At 42.5% G+C, this 12,897-nt stretch overlaps 1 protein-coding gene across 1 annotated transcript; it reads left to right on the forward strand.

Annotated features, from left to right (window-relative positions):
• The first annotated feature begins 2,892 nt into the window (after positions 1 to 2,892).
• On the forward strand, positions 2,893 to 11,261 carry LOC134481950 (disks large homolog 5-like). Its single transcript, XM_063274778.1, has 5 exons — positions 2,893 to 3,983; positions 4,721 to 4,883; positions 6,038 to 6,169; positions 6,831 to 7,007; positions 10,660 to 11,261. The coding sequence occupies exons 1-5, from the start codon at positions 3,833 to 3,835 to the stop codon at positions 10,742 to 10,744; spliced, it is 708 nt and encodes a 235-aa protein (XP_063130848.1). The 5' UTR covers positions 2,893 to 3,832; the 3' UTR covers positions 10,745 to 11,261.
• The last annotated feature ends 1,636 nt before the right edge of the window (positions 11,262 to 12,897 follow it).

The raw sequence follows: 12,897 nt of genomic DNA on the forward strand, positions 1-12,897 counted from the left end.
ATCCACAGGAATCTCAGCCAGGAGTCATAAGCTATTGTCCAGGAAAACTGGAAATTTAGGGGAAGAGACACTCTTTCACCATGCTTCTCCATTCATAAGCATTTTATGGGAACACAGACACTCAGAGACAAAAAGTGGTCAAATGCAATGGAACTTAAAGTACACAGCCCCCAATGACATGGTGGATCCCATGAGTCACGTGGTAGATGCCATGAGTCACATGGTAGATCCCATGAGTCACATGGTGGTTCCCATAAGTCAGATGGTAGATCCCATTAGCTCTGCTTCCTAAGCCACTGTGTACTTATCTCCTTTTCCCCTGCTACCTGAATCCAGCTCTATCTTGCCTGAATCTTTCTGCCATGTGTCATGGTATTACCACTTTGATTTCCCATGATTCTGTGCTCTTCCCTTTGTATTCTGATGGCCATGGTGCTTGTTCAAAAACCACCATGCTGTGATGGATTTACTCCTGGTGCTATCCTATAGCCACATAGTTGAATTCAATCATTACCCTTAGTGGTTTGAATTCTGCTGTGCCTAACACTAGTTTTTGTTCACATTTAGAGGACAGAGCCTTTGACTCCTTTTTATCTTTGAGGGGAGTCTTTCAACTAAGCTTCTCTGCCCCTGCACATAGAGTCTCTATGTCCCCTTGCAAGTACATAAATCATAAAATAACCCTCCCTCCGATTCGGTTGGTTTCAAGGCATGAAAAACCAGGGCCAGGCTGTTTACAGATTCATTACTTCCTGACCTTGTCCAGTACAAAGACTGCAGCACTGTATCAGGTGTAACACATGCTCTCATGCACCCTGTTGCCCCTGCCCTCCCTGGTCAGAGTCCACATCCCAGTGTGAGCCCCCAACTCCATCTATCAAACCGCCCTCATTTAAAAGCCCCCAGTTATAAAAAGGCAGGGCCTGCCAGTACTCTAGCTCCTATTGCTGACCCACCCATTACTCCCCAGTGTGAAAACTGCCACTCTTGCAGCACCCTCTCTGTGAGGTTTGGGTCATGAATCCACACTTGGGACAAGATGAAGCTCCTAAGCCTGCTGTCCTCATTCATGTCTGCCTGCCTCTGCACATTCTGATGCCTCAGACCCAAAGCTCACCCTGGTTGCCTTTTCTTCCTATTTTCTCAGTTTACTTCTAGACACTTTTTCAAATGAACTTTCTTGTAAAAGGAATACTTATTCTCTCAAATCTTGGAAAACATAAAGAATTATGGACAAGAGCAACTGTGATTCATGCTTTTGATTTATTTTTGCAAGACATTATCTTTGTAGACATATTTATTATTCCCATCTGTAAGTAGTTTGTATATAAATGTGTGTTTGAATTTGTTTGTTTAGTCCTTATCCTGGTACTATCTTTCATTTCTTTCTTTTCTTCTACTTAATGTAAGGCTACCATTATTTAAAATGTAATTTTGACAACATCGCTAGTTCTTCTTTTGGGATGGAATTTCAGGTTGGAAATGCTGGCACCCTAGGACTTTTTAGGCTCTTAGTGTATCTGTAGCAAGGCTGTTATCCAGGAAGGATGTAGAAATTGACAAACTTCCGAGAGGATCGTGAATATTTACATCTCAATAACCTCCCTGTAAGTCACAGAGTTTTGCTTGGCCGTCCATTATTTAATTCAGCGTCTGTATGTCTGTGATTAGGCTGCATGGTTTTCTACATTTCTCAAGGATATGTGTTCCTTCTTCTGTGCACTGTCTTTGAACGTGCTGTCAGTTTTCAGGTGTCCTGTGCACCCCCTTTCAGTGCTTTAAGGAAACACCTGCTCCCTGAGAAGTTCTTCAGACAGGTTTGCTCTGCTGGGGACATCTTAGCACTGCAGGAGCCCATTGCTACTGAGAATCTCCATTTACATTAAACCATTCAGGCTTGTCTCCCTCTAGTGGACAAGGAGCAAAGTGCACCCAGCCAACTGCTGTGCATGAGGTCTGTGACAGGGATTTAATACTTTACTGATCAACCAGTGAGGATCCCTGCCCAGTGGACTGTAACTGGACATGGCTATCGTCAGAGCAGTTTATCAGCATTTCATGTAAAACAAACAGGAACTCTAAGCTCTTGGATAAGCCTAGGAAATTTTGTTTAGGTAATATTAAGACCTACTTTGGAAAATCTACACTTGCATAGCTAGAGATTGAAATATTGATGCCAATTCTTTGCTCATAGAAACAATATCAGATGCTTTTCTTTTACATAAAAAACATCATTCTTTGAAAACCTTATAAAATTACATTTATGGATTCATCTGGCGCTTTATTAAATTCTCTAGCAAATACCATAGCACACCTTCTGACAGTAGGACACAAAAGGTACACCTACTCAGACAAGAAGAAAGATTCTTCTTTACATTAAACATAGAAACACAAGTTAAACCAAAACCAAGAACTTTTTTCAACTGTGTCATACTCTCAATTTATTTTTCCTTCATTCCTAGTTTGGCTTTTTGAGTTTTGCCATATTTACGTACATACATACATACATACATACATACATACATACATACATACACACATACATGAATACATACACACACCCACATACATACATACATACATACATACATACATACATACATACATACGTTAAGTTAATACTATCTCTGAGGCTTCAGGCAAACCAGAGTCAGTGTCATCCAGGGAGGGCTTGTAGCCACAAGGGACCACTACTGACCATTACCTCATCCCAAATGAGGTTGGTCCTCTTTTTGGGATGGATGCCCTTAAAGCTCTGCTCACTACTGCTACCAGCAAGGGAGAGCTCTTGGCCAGGCAGTGGCTTCCTGCGGGGAAGGCCTGTGACAGGCTCCTGCAAGCACACTACCACCGCCTCCTCCATGCCTTGGTCAGCAGCTTCCACAGCTGGTTGATGAGATGTTCTGGGTTTTCCCACTCCAGGGCACACAGCTCGGCCTCCAGCAAGGCCCTGGTCTGGCACAGCACCATCGAGGGGTTGCTGTCAGAAGCCAGCAGGTTGCCCAGGTAGAACTCCAGTTCTAGCTCCCTGTACACCATGATGTGCTACAGCTTCTCTGCTTCTTCCTGCTCATTCTTGGCCAGCAGCACCTCTGCATTCTGCCCCTCCATGGCTCTCGCTTGCGTTTCAGTTCCCTCATTTTTGGCGATTTTAACTTTTAAGAATGGACAGAAAGTTTACAGTTTGATGTTTGCCCTATACCTGAGCACCTATGTTTTCAGGAAACAGGAGTTTTCATTGCACAAAATGGGATTGTAAGACAGGGATTTCAGGAAAAAACATGGGTGAATACATTGAAACCATGCCCCCTCCCAAGGCACAGTCCATGAAACAATGTACTCCAACTTGCATACATTAAAGGTGTAGGAACAAATATTGGCCTCCTGGGAACAGTAAAAACTGTGGAAATTGGACTATATGTGACATCCATGGACCCTGGGGTATACATTTCAGGGAGAAGAATCTCCCTCACCCAGGGTCTTTAGATTTTTGGCTGTTAACAAAGATGTTCTATCCAAATCAAGGCTTTAACCAACTCTCCCTGTCCTCAGAACTGAGCTGTAATGAAGCAGTGAGAACTTTGAAGTTGTGGAAGGAGAGTGTGCGAATGGGTGTTCCCTAGCTCAAAAGTGAGTCCTTGGAAAAGCCACTGCAGAACCTGGTCAGTCTGGGTAGAGGTAGTTAGCAAGTAAGCTATGGCATTTCCCAGTGATATCACCGGTGGTGTCTTCCCTCGAAATTCTCTTGTATCCAGGAGACACTAGAATGTTCTGTGATGTCACCAGTGTTGTGGTGACACCAACTGCCTGAGCCATTTCCCTTCATTTCCTAATGGGTTCCCGAGGAGGCATGTTCTCCAGGATCCTCAGTCTCTTTCGGAGGGACAATCATATCTATGCAGAGACAAGACCAAGGCAGAGGGAGGCCAGCCTTCTATCACGTTGGAGAACAAGACGAATGGAAAGGTCCTTGAGGAGGTCAAGTGAGTACTGGGCAGGGCAAGGGGAGCTTCCTGGAGGAGGTTGGCTTGAGCTGGTCCTTCCAGGAGTATGACGTATGATTTAGAGCCTCAGTCTTCCTAAATGGCTGACCCAGACTCAACAATTTCTGATCATTAGTTTGACAGAGAACCAAGACCTGTTATATGTCAAGGGCTTTCCTTGGATCTCTTTAGTGTCATAGGCAGTGTCAAAGAATACCAGGATGAGCCTCTGTAAGAATAACAAAGTGTCTCTCAGGATAGGCTGTGGAAGCACTTCCTCTCAGCAGTGTCCTGTAGATTATGTGGGTCATTGATGCCAAGAGGGATACTCTCCTGGTCATATATCAAGGTCTCAGTTACTTTGTCCTTGAACACACGTGACTAGGGATTCAAGATGTTAAGCAGTTTGGACTCAAGGACTTACCGGCCTCACATCAGACATTAGCTGAGAAGGTCCTCCAATTCTTCTTGTTTAGGCCAGCTTTAGAATTTGAGTGCAGAAGAATGGCTGTAGGAGGTGTGGTCTATATCTATGATGGCATATGTCACCATATGTCTATGATGGTGGGGAACAGGGACTGAGCTGAGTTCAGCTTAAAGATCGCTTTCTTGCTCTGTCAGGGAGTCACTGTATCTGTAGACTGTTCATCCTCAGACTTCTGTTTTAGAGTAAGCATAGTTTTTCTTGACACTATGTCCACATATATGCCTGTTTACTGGTGTTTATCTACCTACAGAGTCTGATCAGAAAGCATCATCCCAACCCTCCACGACACCTGTTGAGGAGGAGAGAATGAAGCGTTTGGAGAACCTCAAAATTGCTCTCCACAAGGTGCAGAAGGAGAGAGATGAACTCAGGAGAATCCTGGCCGATTACCCTGGAAAGAATTTAAATGACAGGTAGTCACAGTGCAAGTTCTGTTAAATCCACATTTCCTCACATCACAGTAGGCTACAACTCCAGGGTGTCCTCATGGTCAAAATCACTTTCCTGATTGCATCAGAATGTGAAGATCAGATGGGAATGAGATGGTGGTGGCACAGGCTATTTTGATTCCTACAAACATAAATCATAGCCTGTGGCCTGAATTACAGTCTGGGAATGAGGGTAGTAGTGTGTGAGCTCTCATTGTGTGGTTTAAGTAGCCTGGACAGGTGTTGGGTTGTGGGAATTTCTAGGTGCTCTGATTATGAGCAATCATTGTTGCAATTGACGTGGAGGTGCTTTGGGTTCAATAGGTCCTGTGAAGAGCTGGAGGGGCCTAATCCCTCTTGCTGCCTCACAGTGTGTGACTGGACTGTCAACAGGGTATCATTGTTGTTCTCTGATTTTATTCATTGTATTTTGAGATAATGCCACATTCTTGTATTTATTTGGCATTCTAATTGTATGAAAGAGAGAGAGAGAGAGAGAGAGAGAGAGAGAGTGTGTGTGTTTTGTGTGAGTTTGTGTGTGTGTATGCATGTGTGAGTGCGTTTGTGTGTATAACTTAAGATCTGGGTATTCTGTGTTCTGATTTGGCCTGAGAATTATCCTGTGTCAATTTCCATGGCATGATAATGATGTGGGTGAGAGCCTCACTTTGAACAGTACAACATTTCACATCTGCTCAGGTGGACACACATGGGAATCTCCTGGTGTGTGCTATAAATTCTTTTCCCTGTAAATACTGTCCATGTTCCTTTGGGTTTTCATGTAGCAATAGATTCTATGATTGAGAATTGTTACCTAAGAACAGGAGAATAGTCTTCATGGGTTTAAGTTGGAGCCTGGATGGTGGCACAGGACGCTCGAAAGTTCTTGGCAAGCTAGTCTATTCCTTCAAACCCTCTCAGGGAGCTCAAGCAAATCAGCTCCCTGCTTTTGTTTCCTGGCACTGCTGTCCCTGTGTTCATAATAATAAACTGAATAAATACCAAATGCACCCAGTACCAAGGAGTAAGGGCGTGGCATGTCCTAGGCTGGGGTAGTTCAGGATTCAGTCTGAATTCATGTAATTCTTGAATCCTTCATTCATAATGTTATTTGATCCTTGGACCACGCCCTGCCACAGGAACAAGTTTGAGTCCGAGATGCTCATGATGCAGCACGAGGAAGTGATGACCGACATGAAGAAAATGAGCGAGCAGATCAATACCGCTTTGGTCAAATGTAAAAACCTTACACTGGAAAATGACTGGTACTGGTGAGTAACTTACAAGGTTGTGACCCCAGCACTAGGCACAGCATGTGTCAGCCCATTCTTATCTTTGAAGTAAAGTGAGGATCAGGCTTTATAGTGTTTGAAGCAGACCAGGAAGCCTGTCTCTAAGGAAGGCTCTAGGATTTTTACCGCTTGTAGATAGTTTGAACAAATGGAAAGAGACTGTGAGATTCATCAGTCATTGTCCTTCCCAAATAGGGATCCTGTACATAGAAAATGTGTGCACAATGATGGAGTCATCAATCAATCCTGATGCTCTGGGGCTCTGACAGGACACACACACACACACACACACACACACACACACACACACACACACACACACACACAGGACACATAGAAAGATTGGCCTCCAAGGGACATTCTAATAAAATGGACATATAAGCACACATAACGATTAAGTCCACTTCTAGGAAAAACTTGAATCAATGGTGTCAGGTTTTTGAGAAGTGCCCTGAGTCTTCTGGAATGTTGCTCTTTTCTCCATTTGACCTGTCTCTAGGTTATGCTCCATGGCTACTGTGGACGTGGACTATAATCTGGGGCTCTCTTCTGATCAGGACCCTAGAAGGAGGAATGGACTTGGAGAAGTGGAGGAAGTTGGAGCCTGGCTGGGATTCACCATTTTTTCTTTGTGTCTCAGCCGCAGCTTCTGCCCCCTCCTAACTGAGTGTTTTGAGCTGAAGAACAATGCCCAGAGAGCATGGAATGAGTACAAAGGGCTTCTAAGGGATCAGATTGCACTGGAAGAATCCATTAAGGAAACAACAAGGTTCTGTGGGGAAGCCAGTATGAAAATCCGTGTAACAAGCAGCCTCAGGTAGGATGAATGAAGCATCAAGGGCAGGTTTTCCTGATATCTAAGCAGAAACCAAGTCAAACCAATTTAACCTTCTCCAACTTATCCAGACACTCTCCTAGGTCTCATCCAGTTGTTCATTTCTTTGCCCATTTACAAAACTTTCTGTGATTCTAGCTTCATGCAAGAAACTGGAGGATTGACAACCAAATCCTCCTGCTCAACTAGAAAATGCATTTCCTTAAGTGGGATCTGTTGATCACACATTGCACACTTACATGCTAGAGGGATGCCATGTGGTAGCCGTCTTTGTAGTGCCCAGAACTGATTAGAGTTCAGTTCACTTGCTGAAAGAATGGTTATCATTGTCAATTATGATGGGGCTTGTGGACTTTCTCTCCTTTTCCCTGTACATTGAAAATGGTCCCTTCTGCCTTTCCAAATGGTGGTTCATAGTGACGGAGCTTGAGAAGCGGTTTGTCAGTCCTGTTCTAGTGTTTTAGTGTTCTTTCCTGTGGCTTCTGTCCTGGAGCTGACTGGATGAACAGGGATGTAAGAAAGACTTCTCTCAGGGTGAGGGTTTGTGTGAGATATGTGAGGGTTAGAGGGAAATTTTTCTCCAACTCTCTCAACCTCGTGTGCCCAAGAAGTGCATTCCCTACACAGGTTTACTCTATAAGGGATGGAGAGCAGTGTCTACGCTCTCACTGACACATTTCCTTTGCCTAATCTGTATTCAACAACTGTGCTTCCAGAAGGATGGCCTCCGTATTCTTTTCTGCTTCTCACTTATGATTTCTGTCCTCTCTCTCTCTCTCTCTCTCTCTCTCTCTCTCTCTCTCTCTCTCTCCCTCCCTCCCTCCCTCCTTCCCTCCCTCCCCCTCTCCATTTCTCTCTGACTCTGTGTGTGTGTGTATGTGTGTGTGTGTGTGTTTGTGTCATTGGGCACAGATGTGCGAACATGGTTATGGCTATGGTACATATGTTACATTGGGAGTTGCTTGTTTTAAGTGTTTGCGCTATGGGTGCTTACATATAGAAGTGTGTGTATATGTGTGTTCGTGCATATGTGTGTGTGTGTGAACTCATCAAGTTTCTGAACACAGACACATATTTATATATATTGTATTAGTCTATATGTACACACATAGAAGCATGTAAAAGTATATATATATACATATATATACATATATATATAAAGAGAGAGAGAAAGAGAGAGAGAGAGAGAGAGAGAGAGAGAGAGAGAGAGAGAGGAAGAGGAAACACAATTTTTCCAATTAGTTTTTTTAAACTGTTCTTAATGGGGTTTTGATTACTATTGAAATTATTACAGTGGGAAAACTATTCATCAACATTGACATTACTTGGAGAAATCTCAGGAATAGGGTACAGGGATTTGAGGAGAGGCTGCTGTGTGAAATCCATGTACCTGAGTGTGGAAAGTGCTGACTCAGGGCTCTTCTGCCTCTTTTGCTCTCGGTGTGCAGTAACACTGGAAGGTCACGTGCTTGTTGTGTCTTCTCAACATCCTGGTTATGTTAATCGTTACCTGCCACCACTTTCTTTCTAGATCGGCCTAAACTTGATTGAATATACATTGGCTTTGGAGTTTGCTCTGGAAATTGTTAATTGAAAGATTAATTTGCTTAGAGTTGAATCTGCAGGCAGAAGATGTCCAGGAGTTATGCTGAGGTGGAATCACATCTTTGCCTCAGACAGAACCTTAGACTCAAAATAGTCCACAGCACTCACCCTGTGTTGGGTCTGTGGCACTCTTAACCATTGTTATTCAAAATCATTTGATCTGAGTGAAAATCATCTGTAAGGTGGGTTTAGAAAGTGATGACCCTCAGACATTGCTAGAGGTGTCAAATGGGTAGCCCTGTGAGAAGCCATGCACAACTCTTGTGCAAGTTCAACCTTTGACACAGCGATTCCAGAACAAGAAGTAGGTGTCAGCAGAGAAACTGTGGCACATTAGTGTTGTAGTGGTTCACCTCAGAGCAGCCATGAAGCAAAATTATCCAGAAGTCCACCAGTCAGAAAGTGAAAAGGTACAATGTTGTCCAGCCCTTCCATGGACTGTGGCTGAGTTTGATTATACCTGCCAGCATTTGACTTTGAATCAGTCAGCCTTATCTCACTCGAATTATATCTGATAGCATCCCATTACAAGTTTTACCTTGGATTGTGGTTGTGGAGATTTCCTAGCTGTTTGTGCTGGTAGTTTGTTTCCCCTGTCAGGTACTGTATCTTAAAGGGACCTCATATTGAAAAATGCAGCTCACTTTGCATGCACTGGGAAACAGTGAGCAGAGGACAGAAGAGCCTCACCTGCCCCCACCCAGTGCTCTGTTGCCTGAAATCAGCCTCCTGTGCACAGCTTTGTGCCCTTGCTAAGCAGTCTTGGCTAACAGGCCTAGATGTCACATTTCTAATTTCTGATTTTCAGGGGAATACACTTTATTGGCTGAGCTGTCTTTAGGCTATGCTCACTGTGTACTTACCCCATTCTAGGTTTTTTTTTTTATGCCACAATAGTAGACTGGGTGATCTCTTCTATTACCATTAACTGGGAAACTAAGCACATTCTGCAAAATACTCTGCTTGTATGTGTGAACAAATATATTTGGGTGAGTTCAAAGGTGTGTATGTCTGTCTGCCTGTCTGTCTGTCTGTCTGTCTGTCTCTGTATACATGCCTGTCTCCATGGACAATATAATCTTCTAATGACCAGGATGAGGAGAGAATGTAGGAAAGTCTGTAGGACGCCCTGAATCAGAACAAACTGTTCACTGAGCAAAAGGCCTTGGCTGGGAAGATGCGGCATCATTTCGGTGTCACTGAGATGATTTGAAAGCACAGGATGAGAGGACCCAAGTAGATTCCCTGTACTTATGAACTGTCTTATTGGGTGTGTGACTTTCATCATAGTTATCAGCATCTGTCAGCTAGGAGCAGCTCAGAATATTATTCCTGTCCATTTTAAAAGAAATTCCATCCATGAAGGGTATGTGATCCATAGAGATTCTGGCTATGGTGTACTGATCCCTCCAGTCTGAGCTCTCTTGTATTATCTGAGCCCAGTGCCTTTAAGTCTCCCCACAAAGAGTTTTTTGATACCCATAAACAAAGGAGTGGTATAGTTTATTTTCTGCATGAGTATCTCCTTTAGAGTTCAATGCCTACCCTTGGCAAGATTTCCATGCAGCATATTCTTGCCAAATATAATATCACTTCAGTGTGCATGTACTTCTTGAGATATTGTTTCTGTGGGTCTTTGCAGATATTGAGGTTGTAAGTGGACCCCAGGCATATTCCTGCACTGGAGGAATAATGATAGTCTTCATTTCAGTGATGGCCAGGCCTCCAAGGCCTTCCTATTGTTTTCTAGGTTGTTCACATGTCTCCTCATCTGACATTGAGACGCTGCTACATGATTTTAAAATATAATATATATGGACGATTGGAATTATCTGCTGTTCACTGTTCAAGTTTTAGCAGTTTTAAAAGCTGGGAAAATATGCAGGCCTGTGGGGTCTCTTACCCTTCTCTCTTGGGCATGAGAAAATGACCTCAGATGAAAGATCATCCTGGATTATCCTGCTGAATTGTGCGCTATGTATGGGAGAAGTGACATGGCAGGTCCTCACCAGGCCTTTTCCACCCCTAGGTCTGAACACTCCAGCAGACGCTTGCCCATGGCCCAGACCAGGACTACAGCTCTCAGAGACAGACCTGTCCACCAGGAGCACTGAGGGTGCAAAGATTGATAACACCTCCCGCATCTCAGTCCTTGTAACCGTTCCAATCTTGGGCTGAATTTGAAAGACCTTGAGATGTGGCATGGAACACGCCTCACGTTTAACCCTTTGACGACTTGTCCATCAACAACCAACCACCCTGAATGAGGCGTCTACATTCCTCTTGAAGAGATTTTACCATCTTACCTGCCGTTCTGCTGTGTTTGCAAGGCCAGCAACAGGCTGGAGTTATATGTTGAAAAATCAGCAGGAATTGAATGCTGACTAATTTACTTGTTCTATTTGGTTTTTAGTTTGAAGTTTGGTTGTTTTATGCATTTGGTTTTATTTGTTTAAGTTTGAAGTTTTGTTATTCATTTGTTAACTTTAGTGTACTTAATTAATATTAATTAATTAATATTCCTAAGGCTATATACATTGAACTCATTGACTCCCCAATTTAAAATGTTCTTGAATAAATTAATGTTTGTCTATAAATAAAAATGTGACCTTTAACCCTTCACTCACAAGACCGTCCTGAGTCGTGTGTGGTTCTTCCTCCTGTAACAGCACAAGTGTAAGGCAACAGTGGTTTTCTGCAAGTCTCATGCAGCGTAGGCTTCATCATCAGTTCACAGCCAGCCAGAGCTGCATAGGAAATTGTGCTCTTGATGTAGACGGTGTGTCATGCTCTGTGGAACCCACCTTCATGATGAAAAATATCCTTGCTTTATCCCTGTACTCACAAATTTAGCTTCCTTTATAATGACAAACAAAGGAGAAACACAGAAGTATTTCTCTAATACATTAGAGGAAATAAAACAATTCAGTATGGGAATGTAAAATGTTCAGGACACACAGAGTTTGATGCCTATGGATTCCTTGAAATATAGCATCAACTATGACTGCACATTTAATGAATTCCACCAATTGTAGAGGAATGAACATTTTTAATATTTTTGTTGTTGGTTTGTTTGTTGTTATTGATAATGATGTTTTGCTGAGTTCATTTTGATATATATCATAGCTTCTTTTGGGTGGAGGTCTTACAGTTTTGAATTATTTCTTTTTTTGCAATTTGTAGTGGATATTTTTATCTATATTTCAAATATTCTGTCCCTTTCCAGTTTCATCCCATAAAATCCCTATTCTCTCCCCAGAATGCCTACCTCTATGTGGGTGCTACCCCACATGCCTGTTGTCTCCCTCCCACCTCCCCATATTCGTTTTCATGCAATTCTGCCAGGGGCCAGCAGAGGGCAGTGGATTTCACTGGGATGTGATGTGACAGAGAATTGTTAATTGCCCCTTAGGTCCTCTGGGATTCAAATTCTCAAACAGATGAGCCATGTCTCCAGTCCCTGTCCTGGACTTTTGTAATGAATTCTATTATTTACAACTTGTCTGCCAATTCTGTGAGTTCATTGAGAGAGCATTTTCTAATTTGTCATTAATGATTTTTTTAAATGGCCATTTACAGAAATTGTTAAACATTATTTCCCTGTGCACATTCACTAATGGGCTTATATTTGAAACAGATTTGAAAAACTAAAACACTATATTTAAAAAAACGTAATTCAAATGGGCTATATACATAAGCATAATACAGTTGAAGAAACTTAAATGACTTAGAAACTCATATTAAATATTTATCATCCTTGGACACTACAGAAATGCCAATCAAAATTATTCTGAGATATTTTTTCATACCTTTCATAACTTAGTTCAGTAACACATAAGAGAATTCCCTCCTACTGGGTATGGAGCAAGGGGAACATTGAGAGTCTCCTGTAGATTTGCAATGCAAATTTCTGTAGCAACTTTGGAAACCAGAATGCAGTTTCTTCAGGAAGGTGGTAATGGGTAAACCTCAAGATACAACACCAAGACCTATATCCTAATGTTGACTCATCCTAGTATAGACACCCTTTCTCCACCATGTTCAGTGAAGCTCTCTTATAATATTCAGAATTTGGAAATATTCAAGTGGTCCCTTACGAGATGAGTGCATAAAGAAAGCATGGTGCATTTCCAGACAGGATTGCTGATCAATAACTACAAAAGGAAAAAGGAAAGCATGTAATTTTCAGGACAATGAATGGGTCTTGTAAAATCATCCTGGATGAGGTGATCCAGATCAATGAGGACCAATGGGATACATATTCACT

Source organism: Rattus norvegicus, chromosome 15, assembly GCF_036323735.1.
Source record: "Rattus norvegicus strain BN/NHsdMcwi chromosome 15, GRCr8, whole genome shotgun sequence".
Classification (NCBI taxonomy): domain Eukaryota; kingdom Metazoa; phylum Chordata; class Mammalia; order Rodentia; family Muridae; genus Rattus; species Rattus norvegicus.

Excerpts from the sequence above, each read along its gene's own strand:
- LOC134481950 (XM_063274778.1), top strand. The coding sequence starts at position 3,833 with ATGGGTTCCCGAGGAGGCATGTTCTCCAGGATCCTCAGTCTCTTTCGG. Across the intron at positions 6,170-6,830 it reads CTGGAAAATGACTGGTACTG|CCGCAGCTTCTGCCCCCTCC; the intron begins GTGAGTAACTTA and ends TTTGTGTCTCAG. Across the intron at positions 7,008-10,659 it reads CGTGTAACAAGCAGCCTCAG|GTCTGAACACTCCAGCAGAC; the intron begins GTAGGATGAATG and ends TTCCACCCCTAG.